The sequence below is a fragment of the Syngnathoides biaculeatus genome, chromosome 17, assembly GCF_019802595.1.
Source record: "Syngnathoides biaculeatus isolate LvHL_M chromosome 17, ASM1980259v1, whole genome shotgun sequence".
In the NCBI taxonomy this organism is placed as follows: domain Eukaryota; kingdom Metazoa; phylum Chordata; class Actinopteri; order Syngnathiformes; family Syngnathidae; genus Syngnathoides; species Syngnathoides biaculeatus.
In genome coordinates this window covers 15777727-15798898 of record NC_084656.1, presented here as the reverse complement: position 1 = coordinate 15798898, position 21172 = coordinate 15777727, and the positions used below count along the sequence as shown (strand labels likewise).

At 40.4% G+C, this 21172-nt stretch overlaps 1 protein-coding gene across 1 annotated transcript in view; it reads left to right on the top strand.

Annotated features, from left to right (window-relative positions):
• tnksa (tankyrase, TRF1-interacting ankyrin-related ADP-ribose polymerase a) overlaps positions 1-21111 on the top strand; it is a 70337-nt gene extending 49226 nt beyond the window's left edge. Inside the window, exons 15-29 of the mRNA XM_061800639.1 lie at positions 190-335; positions 445-610; positions 3019-3238; positions 5479-5588; positions 6084-6272; positions 7414-7494; positions 8130-8319; positions 9310-9389; positions 11610-11730; positions 12307-12404; positions 13483-13557; positions 13684-13789; positions 15769-15955; positions 16045-16201; positions 16473-21111. Of these exons, the coding sequence (XP_061656623.1) occupies positions 190-335; positions 445-610; positions 3019-3238; positions 5479-5588; positions 6084-6272; positions 7414-7494; positions 8130-8319; positions 9310-9389; positions 11610-11730; positions 12307-12404; positions 13483-13557; positions 13684-13789; positions 15769-15955; positions 16045-16201; positions 16473-16559 (2013 nt within the window). The 3' untranslated portion in view covers positions 16560-21111. The remainder of the gene's footprint in view (positions 1-189; positions 336-444; positions 611-3018; positions 3239-5478; positions 5589-6083; positions 6273-7413; positions 7495-8129; positions 8320-9309; positions 9390-11609; positions 11731-12306; positions 12405-13482; positions 13558-13683; positions 13790-15768; positions 15956-16044; positions 16202-16472) is intronic.
• The last annotated feature ends 61 nt before the right edge of the window (positions 21112-21172 follow it).

Below are 21172 nucleotides of genomic sequence, written 5' to 3'. Positions count from 1 at the left end.
CTGGTTACTGGGGTCAGTATGATTAAAGCATCAACGTTTCTTGTTCGAGACAAGTACTAATTATTCCGAGGAGAAAATAATGACTTGATTCTCTTCCCCCATTTTTCTATTGCTTAGATTTTAGCTTGTGACTTGGAGTAATAGTATTTACTTAGCATAAAATGATTTGTTTTCCTGCTCTCCCTGCAGTCACTGTGCACAGCTCAGAACGTGAACTGCAGAGATCTGGAAGGACGACACTCTACCCCTCTTCACTTTGCTGCTGGCTACAACAGAGTGCAGGTTGTGGAGTACCTGCTGCACCACGGCGCCGACGTGCATGCCAAGGACAAAGGGTCTGGCACCAAGTCATAAAAATAAAATAATAAATAATGGAATAATTGCCATGGATGAGATCGTAGCTATAAATTAAGATGAGCTCAATAATGTCTCTCCCTTTGGCAGCGGTCTAGTTCCTCTCCATAACGCTTGCTCATACGGTCACTATGAGGTGGCCGAACTTCTGGTCAGGCATGGCGCCTCGGTCAACGTGGCCGACCTGTGGAAGTTCTCACCGCTGCACGAAGCTGCTGCCAAGGGCAAATATGAAATCTGCAAACTGCTGCTTAAGGTAGATTCAAACTTAACACACTAAACCCACCTTCAGTTGCACGGTGATTAGGATTTAAGCCATTTTTCTGACATTTATATTACATGGCTCAGGTGACCCATTTTTTTCCCCTCATGTGGCCCAATTAGAAAATGCGTTAGGGCAGTGAGGGCAGCAAAACACATGGAATTGTCCCACCCGTCCATTTTCATTGCTATTGCCTTCATTAAGGTCGCAGGTGAGCTGGAGATTATCCCATCTGATTTTGGGAAAGAGGCGGGGTACATCTTAGACTGGTCACCAGCCAATCGTAGAGAACCTATAGACTAGAGTAAATGTAAGCACAGAGATATTGAGTTGACAAATCTCGATTAAACAAACGCAATAAAATTCAATACAGCCCATTCATCCATCCAGTTTCCACTGTTTTCTTGTTCCAGGTCACTGTTGAGCTTTTATCTAAGATGACTTTGAGTGAGAGGTGGTGTGCGCACTGTCAGCCAGTCAGACTGTATCCACAACCTGCTTTTCATGCAAACAAACAACAAAACATTAAATTAAATTAACCCAACTGCCATTTTTATTATTGTGGGAGGGAGACAGAGCACCTCGATAAAACCTATTCAAACATGGGGAGAACATCATCAGTTAAATGCATCACTGTTACTTTTACATTCTTGGGATAGAGTCTGTGATTCCTGACATTTAATCAATTTCAAGATTAATTTGTAAAGTGTACTTTGTTTCAAATTGCACACTGTTAAGCTTCCGCTCTCTGATCTAAGTTAGGGCAAACAGTTGTGTAATTTCTGGCAGCCATATCAGTCTGAATGAGTAATGCAAACAAGTGTGCAGTTTCCCATCCAAATGTGTTTTTTGTTGTTGCTTTCATAATCACCTCCAGACAAGCTTACATCACCACTGCAATGTTGCCATATGGAGCTGCATGAATTATTATTAGAGCAAGTGAATTCAAGCAGGGCAGACATGGCAAATACACTCTGAGCAAGTTTTGTGCCTCAAGACTTGTCGTTTTGGAATTGCTTCATTCTCCTAGAACTTGATGTTCTTGGTGAAATGTAACCAAACAAATATAAGATATCTGCAAAATTAGGTAACAATAGAGTTATTAAAAAAATATTTTTAAATATCCAGTGAAAATAAATAAAACTAATATTTTTACAAAAATAATAGAAAATAACGGGCAAACGTTAACATCTCTGTATGGTCTCGTGGGGCACATCTCCTCAGAAACGCATCAAGTATAACCTTATGTGAGCTTTGCGGTGTAATTCTACTTTCTAAATGACATTATTACAGACACATCAGATGCCTCTTTTCCCCGAAGCGCCAGGGTACGCACATATTCACGCTACAAGTGCTTGTGTTAATCCACTTGACTCTGGATGTTCTTTCTTTGAGTTCAGCGATGGGTTTTCCTTTGTCTCTTCTGTTTGTTGTGATTTTTTTTTTTTTTCATGTTCTCTTTTGTGTAGAAGTTTTGCTCGGAATAAAGCTGCTGCTTCCACTTGAATTACAAGTCCAGTCTTGGAAATTGCCCAAACACATTTGGGGATGTCACAGTTATGAAAAAACCTGGCAAAGTCCCAGACTCCAGAAATCCTGTTTTCCATGCCTGGAGATCAAATATAATCACAGACACCACCATAACTGACAAGCAGTCAGTAGAGTGCAGACCTCCACCAAGGACAAATTTGGAAAAAAACAGTGGCACTTAATTGATTGATCGTCAGCAGTTTGATAGGTCCACAGAGTCTGATTTTGGGTGTTTTAAATGGATGGTTGATGTCACTTTAATTCTGGGGTCCACTGTATATGTGATTATCATAAACCCGAAACATATTTAACTATCTATCTCATCATACATTTGTTGCCACAGTGTCACCCAGAAGCTGTCTACTGACAAGTGTATTGATTCATGCCGTTCTGTTTTTTTCCCCCCTATATAAAGTGAATCCTGAATGTTTTTCTTCTCAGACACCCTTAAATGTTAAATCCATAGTGGTGTTCCTGACTGCGTTTTAAATGTCTCTTCATATGTTCCCTAGACAGAGAATCAATATTAAGGAGCTAGTAAATTATCATGAAAGCAATCACAGAAAAGTAGGACAAAAACATTATAGCAAATACTACAATCGAAACCTTATTCATCAACATTTTACAGCTAGGCATGGATCCCAGAGGAAGTAATCCCATAACATCAGATTTAATGATCAGATTTCAAAGTGTACATATAAATGACAAATTCAAAGTGTCACGTTGGGGACGTTTGAACTATCTTCTTTCAACATCTACAGATGATGTGGTCCCTTCTGTCCTGTCTATTGGGGATGATCTTCATCCTCATGTTTTTCCTTGCCTAATTTAGGCATTAATTTTCACATTTTGTTTTTGCATTCTGTCCACAGCACGGCGCAGACCCCAGCAAAAAGAATAGAGATGGAAACACTCCCCTGGATCTGGTGAAGGACGGTGACACGGACATCCAGGACCTCTTGAGAGGAGATGCTGCCTTGTTGGATGCGGCCAAGAAGGGCTGCTTGGCCAGAGTGCAGAAGTTATGCAGCCCGGACAACATCAACTGTCGGGACACGCAGGGACGAAACTCCACCCCTCTGCACCTCGCAGGTAACAGACATTTCGTCAACGTCAGGCTTTTAACCTTGATGTTTTGCTTTGTGTTGAGTTGAGGGAGAGTTTTTGCTTATTGCCATATTTAAAATCTCTTAAGTACTGTATACGTCCTGGCAACAACAAAAATTAACCATCATATTAGAAACACCCTACGATTAAGGGCAAACTACAATCACAATATGAATCATATTGTTAAATTAATACCTCAAAATGTTGAATTACAGTCCAAATTGAGTGTCTTTGTAATGACAGAATTATTATTATTATTTTTTTGATACAGCTTTTGCATTGAATCACATTCGCATATGCATGTGTACGTACAGTAATATGTAACTGGTGATTATGTGCTCTAAGGTAGTGATAGCGATGTCCTTGGGGCTTGTATAAACCTTTTAGCAGAAATAATGCACACTCTGAAACACACATAGACAATCATCATATAATCTCCAAGTAGTCTTGAGAGGCACCACTCTGCTACAATACCTCAGAGGCACAAACACTTGTAAATCCCTATTTCATGCAGGGTGTTCTAATATATTCAGCAGTGTTCACTAAAACATGCTGTGCTAGGATCATATGAGGCAACATGGGCACTGCATTATCTTGCTCTGTACTTTCCTAGAAGCTTACCTTGAAATCTGATAGTTGGATTTACTTTTTATCTCTTTGGTTTCTGTTCTTATCATTATCTATCAAATCTGTAGGTGTTGGCCCGATTAGGTTTTACCTTATTCGCATTTTCATGTGTGACAAGATCAGGTTTTAATTTGGGCAAGAACACCGGAGCTCCGTCTCCTTCATCGATGTCAAGCAGTTTCTCACGATGACCCTTGTGAACCTGTTCTAATTTCTCAAGTAGCAGTCTGTCATCCATGCTACGACGAGCCTACGGCTGCATTGTTCATTATAGAAGTAGAACTCCATTGTGTTTAATATTAATTGTTAACCGAATGGGGTAGGAGAATTTTTCTGTATTTCAATGCCTGTGTCAAATGGAGCAAAGAAACAAAGCCTTGAGAGTAGTAAGAGGTCACACACTTAAATCTGTAAAATATCAGATCATTGTCCAAACAATCTGTCAGTATCATTCTGTGTTTTGCCCGCCGAGATGTGCACAGTTAGCAGATTCATATGAACTACTAACAAGGAAAGTTTCACTAAAACATTAAAGTGTATGCAGCGATTAGGTGTTGGCCACTAAAAGTGTAAATAAACACACATAGAGGTTGTAGGGAAAAGAACCCTGCAGACAAGTCCCAGGGCTGTAATGCGTTTCTGCTAGAAATTTTTTTTTTTTTTTTTTTGCAGTTTTTAATGTCTATTAGCATTATACCAGGCAGCCAAATTAATTGAGCAGGTTGCAGTACAAATCTTGGCGTAATGTTAATTTTTTCATGTTAATTTATTCTGTTTTTCGTAGTGTTCGTGCCACAGTAGCCAATGTGTTTCTACTGTTTCTACCATGCTTTGACATAACTTCATCTTGCTACTACATGTTTCCATAAAGACCAAACTAGATGCTGTTTAAATCCCGATTCACTATTCGCATTAACATGGATGAATGAATAGCAAATCAGAAAACAGGTTTTTACTCCTTGAACTATTCAACAAATTCAAAATGTAATTTATTTGAAAACTATATGTAGCCCTCTATTTAATCCCTGGCTTCATATTCCTGGGGTCCCATATTAAGTCAAAACAACGTAAAAGAAAGCATTTGCATGTGGAAAAGAAGTTGCCAAAACGCTATGATGCGTTGCTGCTTCATCTTGGGCTGTTTTGTGCTGGTCTCAGCTTAGTAAACTTTGTAAATCCATGCTGGCTTGCCAGGAACATCTGCTGACTTCAGATATTTAGCTAAGCTACTAGTTAGTAGCTGTCAGGAATCATTTGCCACGATATGGTGAGTGAATTTTCCTTAACTTTGTCTAATACAACTGCCGCGGTCGCAGTCTGGGGTGAACATTCGTGCAGCTCCTCCACATCAGACGCGTCGTTCCATGGGGATTCTCGTCTTGGGGGACGACTACGTGCGTCCAATACGATGCAGTGTCTACTATACAACTGTGTGGGCACAGTTAATCAAAATGACGGTGAAAGTCTGAAGGATGTGGCCTGATGACTTCACGTCATTGCAGCCCTTATCAAAATAAAATACACAATTTTAATTTGTTTCACCTTCATTTCTACTATCTGGCTAACTCCCTTTCTCTTTCTCCCGCTGTGGCTTCTAGCTGGCTACAACAACCTGGAGGTGGCAGAGTATCTCTTAGAACACGGAGCGGACGTGAATGCACAGGACAAAGGAGGTCTGATACCTTTGCACAATGCTGCTTCATATGGGGTAAGACGCATGAAATCACATTTTTAAAACTGAGCCAAGGAAAAGGAAAAATTTCATTTTTCAAATCTTCAACTGTGACGACTGACAAGACCGGGCTCTTCTCCAATAGGTTACAAATTGCAACTTAACTAACAATTAAGGGCCAAAGATGCCTCACCACAAAAAGTTATCTAATGTTGAGGAAATATTAAAGTTTTAAGTTAAAAACAGTTGTAATTACTTGCATTTAAAGTTATGTTATTTACATTCAATGTATTAGAATGTGTTTTTTTTAATCAGTGGAAGAGTGTTAAGAGAATTATTAAAATGATTTTTAAAAATTGAGGTATTTTAGGGGGCTGGATGGATTAAATCGATTTCTATTCATTTCAATGGAGAAAAATTACTTTAGATATGAGTTTTTAGTTATTTCCTCACTTACTTCCTCCCCTGTCAGTTTTATTTCCTGTGATTGTAATCTTTTCTGTCTTCTCTGTCTTTGTCCATCACATCCAGCATGTGGACATAGCTGCTCTTCTTATCAAGTACAACACATGCGTGAATGCCACCGACAAATGGGCATTTACGCCGCTCCACGAGGCGGCGCAGAAAGGGCGGACGCAGCTCTGCGCTCTCCTTTTGGCTCATGGAGCCGACCCTACCATGAAGAACCAGGAGGGACAGACACCGCTGGACTTGGCAACAGTACAAAATGCTTGCTTAAGCCACTTTTCCACCCAGCAATACAGTTTTGCTATCTATATTCTACAAGCTTTTGCCCTCTCTTGTTGAATGACTGACTTCACTGGTAGGATACATACATACATACATGCATGTTTTAGAAAAAGTTCAGGACTTGCGTCACAAAACATATTTTTAAAGTCCAAACTTAATCAAAATGGATATTGACGACCTGCTTTGAGCCTGTGTAAGAGGAAAAAATTCCCACAGAGCCAAGTCAGATGAGTAGTGAGGTTACTCAAGCATGGCAATGGCCTTCTCAGCAAGAAACTCTCTGATGCTCAGGGTATTGGTAGCAAGTTATCCTGCCACAATTCTCGCCACTTCTAGTGCACTGAACAAAGCAAACACCAAAGGATCTCTTTGTAGAGGTGCTGTTTGATCATCTGGCCCACATTGAAAGGAAGACCGTTTAGTTTGGGTTTGCGAAACGAGTCATAGAACGTTTTTGACATTGGCAAACATGGAGACACAGCTATCTTTTATTAATTTACAGAAAATTACGCAACAATTTGAAATTAATACAAAGAATGCATGCCCTGTGATTGGTAGTCCAGTCCAGGATTTAACCCGCCTCTTGCCCAAAGTCAACTAGGATAAGCTCCAGCTTGCCCATGTCCCTAGTGAGGACAAGTGAAATAGAAAACTGCCGGATGAACAGAAGGAACACAAATCTCTCTCAGACCTCGTCTGCCTTCTGTAATAAAGAGGCACATGCCAGCAACACAAAATGCTGGATATTTTCCATTATTGTCCTTTACTGCATCGGTGGGCTATTTAAATTTCTGAGGAAGCAATCACTTTAACAGCACAATAGCAAAACACAAACCAGATTATGTGTGTAGTTTTCCAAACTACACTATAGCAAACTGGACTGTGTCACTTGGTGGAAAGGTGCTAGTTTTTCATGCAATACTGATCCTGTTTACCTTATTTCTGTAAGATGCTGAGAAAAGCCCTGGATAGCTGAAATTCATTTTCTCCTAACCACTCAGAAGGAAAAAATGTGGAGGGAGGGAGAAAGAGAGGGATTGGATGGATTGAATGGATGGATGGAAGTTCATAGTACTGCACGAATGCCATTTCAAATGAATGTCGGTTGCAGGCCGATGACATCAGAGCATTGCTGATAGATGCCATGCCACCAGATGCCCTGCCCAGCTGTCTGAAACCACAGGCCACTGTGGTTAGTGTTATCTTTGATTAGCAGTGAACTCTTTCAAATACCACAGCAAAAGCTATATTGATTTTATATTTCATTTGACTTACCATAGCCTTTGGCAAAAGACTCATCCTGTGGTGCATGTTCATTGTCAGCAATCTGCCAGGGTCTTGAAATTATGCTTTAACAAAGCAAGATCCCTGTTGATATTAAATGTTATCTTATCTAGGTTTGTTGAGCTAGATAGGATTTGACATTTTCTGTTGGCTCGCTAAACACCTGAAAAAGTCAACTGATTTTCACTTGTACTTATGAGTGGGCTACTCACAGCATAGGGGTTTTCAATGTTCACAAGAGGTTAAAACGACACATATTTGTATGTGTTTATGTATCTTTTCTGTTTAAATAATGTCAAATGCACAATGTCGAATACAAAAACTAATGGTGCTCCTGTTTATGGAAATTTGTTTACAAAAATCCAAAACAGCAAAGTCTGCAGCATAGAATTGTATTTCAATCAGTGAAATGTAAACTGGAAGGAGTAGTTGAAGCAGCTGAGCAAAACTGTTTTAGTCGTTATGGATGTAGGTTTGGAAAAATATTATTAATTATCATTAATATAAATTCCTCAACCCAAATCCTGCAATTCCCACTTCCAGGTGAGTGCCAGTGTGGTGACAGGTGGCGCCACAGGGGGCGTGGTCATCTCTCCATCACCATCGCCGTCTTCTTGCCTGTCAGCCGCGAGCAGTATCGATAATTTGAGCACGCCCCTCGGGGACATCACGGTGGGCGGAGCCACTGGGACGGCAGATGGAGCGTCTGGCTCGGACAGGAAGGAAGGAGAGAGTATGTCTGCAAAAAAAAAAAAAAAATGGGGTCAGTTTGGGGCCTTTTGAATGCATCTACTATATCATGTTAAACTTTATGCACACACGATTTTTTTTTTTATCTGCTACAGTCCCCACACATAAAGATAAAGAATTGTCCATTCAACAGTTTTGGTCATCGTTCGTGGCATACTCCAAGAATCTCAACACCGCTCACCACCAACACAAAGAGTCTGTTCCACTGCAGTACAAATCTCACGTGATCTCACAAATCCAAAGAAGAAGAAACACTTCCAAATACGCGCTTTTGTTTCTCGGGTGTTCGCGAAGATTACTGGAGCCGAGAGCCGTCTAAAATGCAATGTTCTCAAAAAATTAGCTGCTCTGGAAAATACTTCCTGCCATCTGCGGAACCCACTTTTTACATAAAACCACTTTGCGTAAGATGCTTTTTTCATGCCAGTGTTTTTCCATGTTCTTCAGCCTTGGGTGCTTCTTTGATTGGATACGTCTTGTTCCACGTCACAGGTGTCATGGCTCATCTAGTCCGCGTTCAACACATACACATGAAAAGTTTTGTTTGTAAATGTTGAAAACTTACCTAAGATAGTTTGCCTCGACCTGTTTCAGACCTAAATATCAGGACTAATCCATTCTTATCAGACATCACAAACAGATAGGATAATCTTAATTACAGTGCAGTGGAAAAAGTATCGGCTCCCTACTCAAATTCCAATATATTTGTCTGGCTTCCCCACTTTAATCTTTAAAACCATCAAACAAATGGAGATATCAGCCATATATAACCCAAGTGAACTTAAATGTTGTTTTATTAAGGAAAAAAATATTCAGTTATAGTACTCTGTTTGGAAATACTATGTAAAAACGTATAGCATTTTCACGTCCTGAAACATTTGACGTGCGTAGTTGGGAAGGAGCACAATTGGCACAAAAACAGGCTGATTGTATTTGCGTGTACTGACCTTTACTGACACTTCACCTTTTCCAGCGCTACTGGACATGACCATCAACCATTTCTTAAAGAGTCTGGGACTGGAACACCTCCGAGACATCTTGCAGAGAGAACAGGTACACATCACGTTTGCTTCTCACAGAAGATCAAGGTGAAAGGAATACGTGAAGAATTGGTCAAGGGAGGGAGTGCAAAAGAGCAGAGAAAAAGTGTGGCATAGTCAACATCTGAAGACAACAGGGAGATGGCGAGAGAGAGAGAAGTCAAGAGAGAGGAGGAGGCAGACAGACAGAGAGAGGCAGAAAGACAAATTGAATGTGACAGCTGGCTCAAGTCCAAGCTCTGAAGTCAGGAGTGGATGCAATATGCAGCCTGTGTGTTTCTTCTAATTCCCCAAAAGGGAAGCATTGTCTGCATTGATATTCTAAGTGGTGAGATGGAGGAACATTTTCTCTGTGTGCGGAGAGAAAAGAATATTTTGAAGCATAAACAACCACTCTATTCAGGAAAAAATATATATAATTTCCACTCACTTCACACTATCTGTTCATTTCATATGGTTTTACACCACATTGATACTTGTTGTGGTTGGTTGAAACGGGACACAAGGAGCTTGTTTGCGCAATACAGAACTAAAGTCTTGACTTGCACGACTGATTTAATCCAGTGGTTCTCAAGATTTGTCCAAAAACTACCACTTTTAAAAAATACTTCTCCCCAAGTGCCTCCCTCATAGCCAACATTAAAATTCTCTTCCATAGTAATCTTAAAAAAAACAAGGCAATATAATTTTATTGTAATCCACTGTAACATTAAAATAAGTTGTGACTTGAACACCGCACATAAATGTATTCAAATGATAAAAATGTATTTCAGTAATGTTTCATTAAAACATAAATTAGATACAAATTGCAGCTAATGCTTGAAAACAAATCGTATTTCAAGATTAAATGCAAATGTATTCTACTTGAAAGGTACCAGTACAACAACTGAGCTGCACCTGGCAAATAAACTATACTGTATTTAAAAAAAATGTTTAGGTCACTGTAACATGATGTACAGTTTGATCATTTCATTCAGTGATCTTTGCTTATACAACTAGAGGGAGCCCACATAGCACGCTTTGGGAATCCCTGATTGAATCAATAGAATTCGAGTAAAATCTAAATGCATTTCATGAAGATCCAGCCATCCATTTTTACTCCACTCACCCTTTTCAGGGTCGCAGGGAGCCAGACCCCTAACCTGTTATGCCGACAGCCCACACGGGTCACCAATCAATCACAGGCCACGTATAGAAGACAGACAGCTCTTACCATATTTTGTAGGGTGCCTGTGGATGACATGAAAGGTGTCCCTCAATAAAATGTTTTTTTTTCCACAATATAACTGAGTGGGAAGTGAACCCACGCTCTCTATTCTTCTCAAAATATGATCCAAACTTAATTTAAAGGACTGCTGTGTCTGAATCAGACTTACTTTCTTCTCGAGTTTTTCTCAGCACATCTTTGTGCATTCAGGCCGCCGCTTTCAGCCCCCAAACTTCGATGACACCAACCCAGACAAGAGTAGATTAAGGTTACCATTTAAATTGGAGAGTTCACTTGCCTCCTTGCCGCTCTTCCGCTGAACAAACTTCCAAACCTCACTGCTATCGCTTTGATGAGTTGCTCCATGACCGTCGTGCATTCATTGACCTTTTCTTTGCGCCGTGCCGGACTGACTCTCATGAATAGTTGTCAGCCGTTGCCTCTCCGATAGGACTTCAATTACCTATCCAATTATCTACTGCTTGCTTCAGATGAGTTCTTGTTGTTGCGTGCCCACTTGTTTTAAACAAAATAAATTGTTGGCTTTTTCGTTCGCCGTTACATTATTATGGTTTGGTTATAGTTACAGCACAATAAAAAAATATATGCGACACAAGACCATATAGCGTTCTTCGACTTTGGCACTCACACCTTTCTTTATACCTGAGTCTATTGTCATCATTTGTCATTTTTTAACTAGAAAGGATTGATTTAGCATTCTACTTCTATGATTATTTTTTTAAGCTTTCTTTAGGACCAAGTTAAATCCAAGCCATAGTTTATTTTTAGTTTTAGTTGAAAAATTATTTATAACTAAAACACTAAAACTGTCATTTTTTATTTTGCCATAAGACTGAACAATAATACTATATTTGTGATTTTATGAAAAAACCCGTGATGTTGGAAGATGTCTGTTGGAATTTTTGGTGATATATTCTAACATACTTTATGTTTTTATATAACTTTGTACATGTCCAAATAAGGTTTATCAGAAAGGTGAGGATTTATGGTCTGTTGTCCGAACAGATATCGTTGGATGTGCTGGCAGACATGGGCCACGAGGAGCTCAAGGAGATCGGGATCAACGCCTACGGGCACAGACACAAACTCATTAAGGGCATCGAACGGCTCCTGGGAGGTCAGCAAGGTGAGACAATTTTGTACAAGTGTTCATTTGACTGTCGGGGAGGTTGCTAAAGTGATGAAGAAACGTTCCACATTACCACTACGACATCGCTTAGTTATTGTTACATGTCGTTACTCCTAAAATTCATTTGTCAACCCTAAAGATGCAGCCGATTTAAGTTTTAATACTAAATTGTAATTCGAAATGAAAGAACTTCCACAAAGCTTAATCCCGGACCCCCCACAAAAACTGTAGACTTTTTACCATAATGGATAAAATAAAAGGTCAGTTCCCTAAGGTTCCTGGAACTTTTGCGACTACTGCGCCCCGAGCAAGGTTTTCTATCAGCCAGGATGAATAACCTTAGAACTGTGTATCCATTCATTTTCTAGCACTCATCTTATTCAGGGTCATGGGTGAGCTGGAACCCATCCCAGTTTTCACTGGGTGACCACTCAATAATAGACCTTGGGACTAAATTTAGATACTATTTCTTGTGGTTAAATGTTCCTTGGTCCAAGTTAAAATTCCTGTGGTCCAAATAATATAGCATGTAGTTACGCTAACATTATAATGGGGTCTATGCTGTGTTTGCAGGTGCCAATCCATACCTGACGTTCCACTGCTCCAGCCAGGGCACGGTGCTAATCGACCTGGCCCCTGACGACAAGGAGTTCCAGTCGGTGGAGGAAGAAGTAGGCACACAGACACACCTTGACACTTAAAAATGCGGCTGAACCTACAGTAACGCCAACATTTATGTGCATGGGTCTGCGTGTTTGTTTGCACGTTCATCCATATAATCAATCCCACGCCACATTTTTTCGTATCTGATGACACTTCAAATTGTTGTAACTGCCCAAGTATCTGTCAATGAAGGCAGTAATTGAAGCAGACAGCAGCTTATCAGTGATAATGATTCTCATGGTAATGAGCCCAGTCAGATGTAAATGAAAATGTAATTATTCTGTCTGATCAGACAGATACCAGTCCTTTACCATTATTGGGTCAGTCTTTTGAAGAGATCAGTAATATACATTGTTTCATTTAAATGAAAGAAAAACATTTCAAAACATAGACTAAAATTTAAATATCCACTCATTCAGCCTTTATTCAATTAACGTAAACCAATTTTAAAATGTAACATTACAGAGTGTGTTTGTACTACGTAATGTACTAAAGATAACGAGCACAGCACAAATAAATGTCTTGTAGTACCAAGACTGATCTGTGAGGGGCAGAATTGTGTAACAGCCTATTCAGATTGCATAGTTGCTAACTGAACTGGTGTGGTCATTTCTATTGCGGTGATTGGCTTGGGAATTATACAAAGTCTTCCAACCAGGCCTTTTTGGACCTTGCTTTGTGCGTTCGGTCGTCCATTCCCAGTCATGCAGGAACCTTCCCCATATAATTTACCACTGCCACATTGTAGTCACTCAAAATCATTCAGGTTTTTGCATTCCTCTAGCAACAAAGGAGACATCTCGGATAGTATGGATAATAGGAAATGTTATTTTTTGATTTTGTTCATTAATACCAGCACAATAGATTTTTTTTCAGTCAAGACTCTTTGAAAGGACTCTTTTAACTTGTAGTGTTGCCTTTTAATTAGAAATTCAAATGACATTTCTGCTGTCTCTAAAGGAAAACACAGGGGTACTCAGACACAAAGAAAACAGTTTTGAATTTCATCAGCATGGTTTTTTTTTTTTTTTTTTTGGTCCCAACAGCCTCCTTTTTAATATCTAAAAAGCTTTGTCGTCTTCTCAGCTCCAGAGCACCATCAGAGAGCACCGTGACGGCGGCAATGCCGGCGGCGTCTTCAGCCAGTACAACATCATCAAGGTGACACCTCAAAAAACACACTCGCCCTAGGGACCTCATTAGCCCAACAGCGATACCACTTTAAAGTACCGGTCCCTAATATAAAATACATGTAACGTTTCATTTTTGATCATGCTATATGTGCAGATTCAGAAGGTGGTGAACAAGAAGTTACGGGAGAGATACTCGCACAGACAGAAGGAGATTGTTGATGAAAATCACAATCACCACAACGAGCGCATGCTCTTTCATGGTAAAGGAAGAACATTAACTGCAGAGTACCATTTTGTGGCACCCTAATAGTCATTCGGAATATGATACCTGAAGCGCAGCGCTAGACACACTTCACTCCTTTGATTGGTCAGCAGACGACGGCCAGATTGGCGCGACATAAGGAAGGATAACCCCCAGAAGGAAGAATACAAATTGATAGATTTAATTGCAGTAGTCGTAGTGTAATCGTGTGAGAGCAAATTTGTCTTCCGCGTTGTTTTTCAGCCGTCTCATCTCTCCCATGCAGTTGTTGTTGTTTTTTCATTTAACTTTATTGGCTGTCAATTATTTACAGTTGTATGCCAAAAGACACCCGAGAATGCTAAAATAAAAATCACTTTTGTATTCAAATATACAGGGCACGATCACAATGCAGAGTAAATGAGTTTTGGGGAGCCAATCAATGATATCATTGGTCAGATCGACAAACTATGACAAAGTTGATCTACCGATCAACATAAAATGCTTATAACCGTGAGATCAGCCAATACTGATCCCACCAGTCAAATCAGCGTAAAGTCTAGTTCCAATGAATAACTCAGATTCAATATAATTCTTTATCCACCACTTATCGATTTAGAGAATATAGTGTGGCATAACCACAGCTCTCAATCAATGTCAAACCCCATACCCTAAAGTCTGATCACTTCCAGTTCTCCTGTTTCAAGATCTGGGGCTTTTTTCAGGCATTCATGACATAAAAGTCGGTTTCAATAACAAAATGAGACTGCAACATTTCGCCATTATTCTGTTGTACTACCGGTCACTTCTCTTTCTCTGCTTCTCTTCTCAGGCTTTTGTGTAGTACACTGCTGTCATGGTTGGGTCACGGTGTCTCTCTGCTTCTCATACAACTAGAGATGGTGAAAAATAGAGCAAAGAATCAATTTGAAATTTTCAGGTCAAGCCCAACAACTGAGTTTCTTATACCGCGGCCAATCTGTGACAACTCTGCATCAACTGGTTCACTCTGTCAGTGTTCACAATCGTTCTCATTGTGGACATCAGGCAGATAGGCCCATCCCCATTTTCACCGAAACTGATTGAATTTTGCACAGTGAGCGAGGTTCTCACATTAGCTTTCATGACTGGCTGACCATTGGCCACTGGATTACCTGTGATTTCAAATGTGAATTGCTGTCAAAAATATCACAATGTTGCTGATGTTTCAGACAATTTAAAAAATGCCCAAGCTTTTTTCAAGGAAAAAAACAACAAAAAACTGTCTGGATTATAAAGGTCCCATATTTGGGGTATTTAGCCATCCATAAAAGGGGGTCTTTAACATGGACTTCGTATAAAAATCTCAATTTCATTAAAAACAAAACAAAAACACCTGGGTTTTTTCATACAAGTGACCAGAAAAGGCCCCTCTGACAGCTAGTTGTGTTTGACCCAGTTTTCTGACCACTTTGTCCACATTTGCCTAAGTCCAAACAAAGTTTGAAACAAAGTTGGATGCGCCCTTTCAAGTTTATAGTTCATAGTTGGCTTGTTTTGGTTACCAATGTATTTTTTTGTTTGTTGACATTTTCATTGTAAGTTTGCAAAAACACAAAATTGTTCCTAAAAATGTTCTGAACGGAATGTAAATGCTGTAATCTGAATCTTTGAATGAGGCGTGTAACTTCAATGGATGACACTGATCTGACCACAGTGCATACGTCTGATGTTGCTCACAGTGGTCAAAGGAGGCGCTCACGGCCTTAGTGTGTTTGCTCAGACACGTAAAAAAATTAGAGGGAACGTTGCTGCTAAGTTGTGGTTTTGGAAAGATCATGCTAACGCCACATAGTTAGGTCCAGAGCTGAGATTCAAACCCCAAGCGTCAGAACTCTGAGGCAGACATGCTGCCCGCTAGCTAACCGTGCTGCCATCACTGACTGAGTTCGCCTTAGAATGCAATCGTATAAAATGGATCTTTCCAGCATCATCTGAGACTTTTTGGTCACCTGCCAGGTTCTCCCTTCATCAACGCCATCATCCACAAGGGCTTCGACGAGCGCCACGCCTACATCGGCGGTATGTTCGGCGCCGGCATCTACTTTGCAGAGAACTCCTCCAAAAGCAACCAGTACGTTTACGGGATAGGCGGAGGCACGGGTTGCCCCACCCACAAAGATCGCTCTTGCTACGTGTGTCACCGGTAAATTTCCGCCGAGTTCCTCCCACACAGGAAGTCCTTTCTCCGACGTGTAGACTCATTCTGTATTCGGCCCGCGTGTTGCCATTTAGGCAGATGTTGTTCTGCAGAGTGACGCTGGGTAAGTCCTTTCTTCAGTTTAGCGCCATGAAGATGGCCCACGCGCCCCCCGGACATCACTCGGTGATCGGCCGGCCTAGTGTCAATGGACTGGCTTATGCGGAGTACGTCATCTACAGAGGAGAACAGGTGTGCACGCATCTGATTTATTTTACATTTTGTCTCTGTATGTGCCCTGTGATAGGCTGATTCCCAGTCCAGGCTAGTAGTGTCCCCATACCAATATTCTGACTCTGTTACTGTACCTGCAAAGAGTACCTCAATACTTGGGCTTATATACTGTACATTGCTAACATACGTAAATATATTACAATAGAATATTTTGTATGACTGCCTCTCAGCATTTGTTGTGTTTAGATTATTTGACGCTAAAGAGGTATTGTGTGTTTGTTGTCATCAGGCTTACCCAGAATACTTGATCACGTATCAGATCGTCAAACCAGAGACCGCGGCAACGGCCGCCGCCCCGGCTGAGCAGAAGTCCTAACACGTGCTCGGGTCGCAGCTCGGATCCGGAAGGTCGAGACGTCTCTCGTAAGAACCCTCACCGAGCGAATGGTCTTTTTTTGGCAGTTGTGGCCCAAGTGAGTGTGGCGGACCGGGACGCTGACGACACGAGGCGACATTTTTCTAAAGGGCTGAGTCCGAAGGGGCCATTTGACTTTTACTCGTTTTTTGAGCAGAGGGTAAAAGCTTCTTATATGAATCATGACTCTTCAGATGAATGTCAGACCAGACTACAAGGGACCAAGACTTGAAACCCCAAAACAAACACAAGGACCACAACGCAGTGCTGCTGCTGACCTGCCACTCACTCTGGACCTGACATGTCCACGTGTAGATCAAGAACACAGAGAGGGACAAAATGGGCATTGATGTGTTCACAGTTAGAAACTTGGAACTGGCAGCACTGGTGCCAGAACATTTGCTGCCTCCTTACATCAGCAGTTGGTCCCTGGCGCCGTTTTTAAGCACCATTTTACAGCAGGAAACTAAAAAACGATCTAGGCTTGGCGTGAGACAAAGCGGGCCCTCATAGGCTGCAGTCATCCCCTGCAGATTGCAAACTGAGTCCTGCCACCAATTGAGAACTAACAAACACCCCAAATTGACAAGTTTTGACCATGAGTAATACTTCATTTCGCCACTTCAGTAATACGTCATTTCAACATGCAGTGGTGCCTTCAGATATCAGTTGAGTAAAAGTAGTACTTTATGATGGACCGTAATTTCTCGTGTATAATGCGAACCGATGTTTAATACGCACCCCACAGTTGACCTCATTACTCTGGAAAACACTTTAACCTATGTGTAATGCCTTTATACAGTACATGATTTTTAGTTTTTTCAAAGAATTCTTTTGAAGTGAAGCACTTTAATACCTACAGTAACGAACTAGTACAGGGAGTCCTCGGTGTACGACTGAGATCCGTTCCTACAGTAGCGACTTAACTCGAATTGCGACTTGAGTCGGATTCCACTAATAAAGTCAGAATTTACATCACAATACCAACAAATAATAAACAAGATGATTTACTTAGCATTAGTGCTGAGAGGTGGATGGAGAAGAAGAAGGGGCGGCTGTGCTTAGCTATTCCGAAGGAACCTGGTCTTCAACCCTCTCCATCTCAACAAGTACCAAAGAACCTTGTTTTGTGATCATTGTATCCGACAGAGGAACGGAAGCCTTCACATGCGCTGAAATACGGCTTTGTGTTTAATAATTGTCACTATGGTCGACCGACTGAAGCCTTGGTCGTGTTGGTGTCTCTCCTTTCTCCAATCTTTTTATGATCTTGAGATTCGTTTCCGTGGTAATGGATTTTCTTTTGGCTGCAGAAGCATTGCTAAAAGACGCAACTTTCTTCTTTGAGGCGATGATGTCTAAAAAGGAGGGCAAAAAATGCGAAGACACTCCCGGCGTACAAACACGGACAAGCATTAGCCAGACAAAATGGTTGACGGGGGACGGGTGTTGTAAAGTTGAAACGTCTTAGATCGAGAATGTTTTAACCCGAGGACTCCCTGTACTTATTTTTATTTACTTGCTCTTCTTTTATCATAAACACTTCTTAAGTGGAGTCAGTTGTATATCAAGGCACCATTGCAGTACTACCTTCCTATTTAGCCAGGGCATTGGTGCCATATTCTGTCATGTAAGAATTGGGACCCCCTCAAAAAAAATGCCGTGACTTTTACGCAAAATAGCACAGGATCGGTTCCACATAATAAAAAGCAAATGGGCGAGTTTGTGAATTGCGAAGCGTAAATGTGCAGGGGAAGGACGACGTCGCCTCGAAAGTTTTGTTACATGAGGTCGTGACTCCGTTCCAAAAGCTCCTCGTTTCTTTGTCGTCACTTGTGAGCGCTCGACTAGGTTGTTGTTTACAAGTGCTTCCTCACGGCACATTTCACACTCTGCTTCCTTTCTCTAACCTCATTGTGAGTTTCACAGAGGTTATTGCACATCCTTGTGCTCAACACTACACCACACAAGTATAGTGGGGCTATTTTTTTTTTATTCCATTTTTTTTCCACAATGGTCTATGGAAAGCCACGAGAGCATTCAATATTTCTTTTATATCCAGCTGAAGTATCCCAACACTGGCACAAGTATTGCAACTCCCGGCCTACGGAGCGCACCTGGTTAAAAGCCTCACCGAGTACATTTGTAAAGGAAATACCATTTGGTACATACATACGCCGCAGCTGTGTAAAAGCCGCAAATGCCCACATTGAAACACGAGATATTTACAAAGAAAGACGGTACACAGAGAGTTTATTGCTAGCGCGCTGGTAACGCTAGCGCTAATGCTAACAGGGCAGGTTAAAATACAACTTACCGGTAAATATCACTGAGGCGTGCCAGTAACACAGCAGCAACACGCGAACGCAGAGATAACCGGGCCGGTAAAAGTCACTTCCTTGGCACACATATTCCACCGGTCTCATTCTTACCTTTTCCGCTCAAGTGCCTCCCTTGCGGCCGTTGGAAAAAATAATGCACAAATTAGCCTGTCAAAGGGTTGAAAGCGTATGAAAAAAGTCGCGGCTTGTAGGCCGGAAATTACGGGAATCGAAAAAAACATTAAGCAGTCAGACAGCCGAGGGACTGTTTGCGAGTGCACCCGAAGTTGCTGAATTGTCGTACAAATGGGTATACTAGTGCATTAAAATCAAGGACCCAGTGCTGGAAATCAAGGATTTTGAATCGGTGGCTTTCCCTTTTCATGACACTGTTCTGACAAATTGGACCACATGAATTTCAAGTCCAAATTCTTTATGTTGCGCATTTACTAAATCCAATGATAAGCAAGCAGATAAAATATTATATATTTGTGTCTGTAAATGAAAGGAACTCACCATGATGGAAAATGCTAACACAGCAAGCGCATTTGGGAACATTGTGACTTGTCAATTCATACATTTCCTGTGAAATAGGCAGCTAAAAAAAATTTCATACAAATATTTGTGCCTCGTGTTGATTTTTTGTCACCTTTTTTTTTTCGATACACCTGACTGCAACCTATATGTATTATTCCTAAATTATTTAGATGTGGCAGACCACGGAAGAGCGAGTTAGTGTCTAAAATGGCCGTTATCAGAAAAAAATTGTGTAAATCTAAAAAAATCAAATAACTATCCTGACGTTTAACAGTAATACACAATTTTAAATGCTCACAGAATTAAAAAAGAAAAATGTTCAGAATGTCTAACTTCAAAGTGCATTTCATAACAAATTAAAGAAAAAAATGTACAATATTTCAGTTATCCAATTGACAAAAGTTAAACTAGTTTCTTATATAAATTCCTTACACACAGAGTGAGAATTTTCCTGATTACATTATGATGATATCTTAAAGGTAACAAAAGCCCCAAATTAACCATTATAATAAATCATGATTTTTTTTTGTCAGTTGCAATATGCCTGAACCCATATCACAACTGAATTTCATTTTTGGAATTGAGCTGCTGAAATATTCAAACTTTTGTATGATATTCAAATGTATTGAGACACCTGCATATCAATGAATTCCCTGTAAAGGAATGAGAAGTAATATTCATGTTCAACTGAAATGGAACATTAATTATATCTCTGTTGAATGAAGCCACCTGGATGAGACATTTCAAAAAATTTTGTTTCAACATATTCTCAATGTTTTGATTGGTCCGTTTTTCAAGTGCCAGAACCATTACACGTTTATAACCTCCACATAAATGTCTTTCTTAAGGATGCACCGATATCACTTTTTTTTCAGTTTCATTTAATCTTGTTATTTGGATGTAGTATATATTTTATTTTATTTTTTCAAACAGTTGTGTAAAACTATGGTTCCAAAACAGCAACTTCTCTTGAACATGGATGCCACAGGTGTCACTCAAGTGCAAAAGAATTGATGAGAGCAATTTAACAAATCAAAGTTTGAAGTTTGGGCTGAATGTTTTAAAAGTTCGTGTTTGTGTAAAGTACCTTCAAGTACTACATACAGTCACGTTTCTCCCTGGAAGGGATATGTCAGGCTGAGGCAGTGGTATCGGTGCATATTTACGGGTTCATGTACAGTATCGTACAGTATCTGCACCAATACAGTAGTCGTGTCCAGTCTTTCTGCGGCAGATTCAGGAAATGACGGCCACAGTGGAGAATGTACAACGTGTGACTTTTTAGTCTCACGCTTTGCTCCCGATGGAGGACTTTGCAACAAAATTTTGATATACGATATATATATTCAGTTTATGTTTGAGCTGGTATACGTGGAGGTCCAGCCGGCCTATTTGTTGTAAATAATTTGGAGCGCTGTTCAATTTTGAGCTGCTTCATTGAAAGAAAGAAAGGAAGGAAGAAAGAGAGAAAAAAAACATGTAAAATGAAGTGATTTCTTATTGGTTGTGTTTGTTTGACTTCCTGTTGTAGAACTGGTTGTACATAACTGCTATCCACTCACGTTGTTGTACAGACCCCCACCCCCCCAACCCCGCAAAAAAATGGAATTAAAGAACTCCACAAAACCTCTGTTGGTTTTGTATTACAAGTCAAACCATCACTTATTTTTAATTTTGCAATTATTGTTTTCCCCACATACTGGGAGACATTTCAGC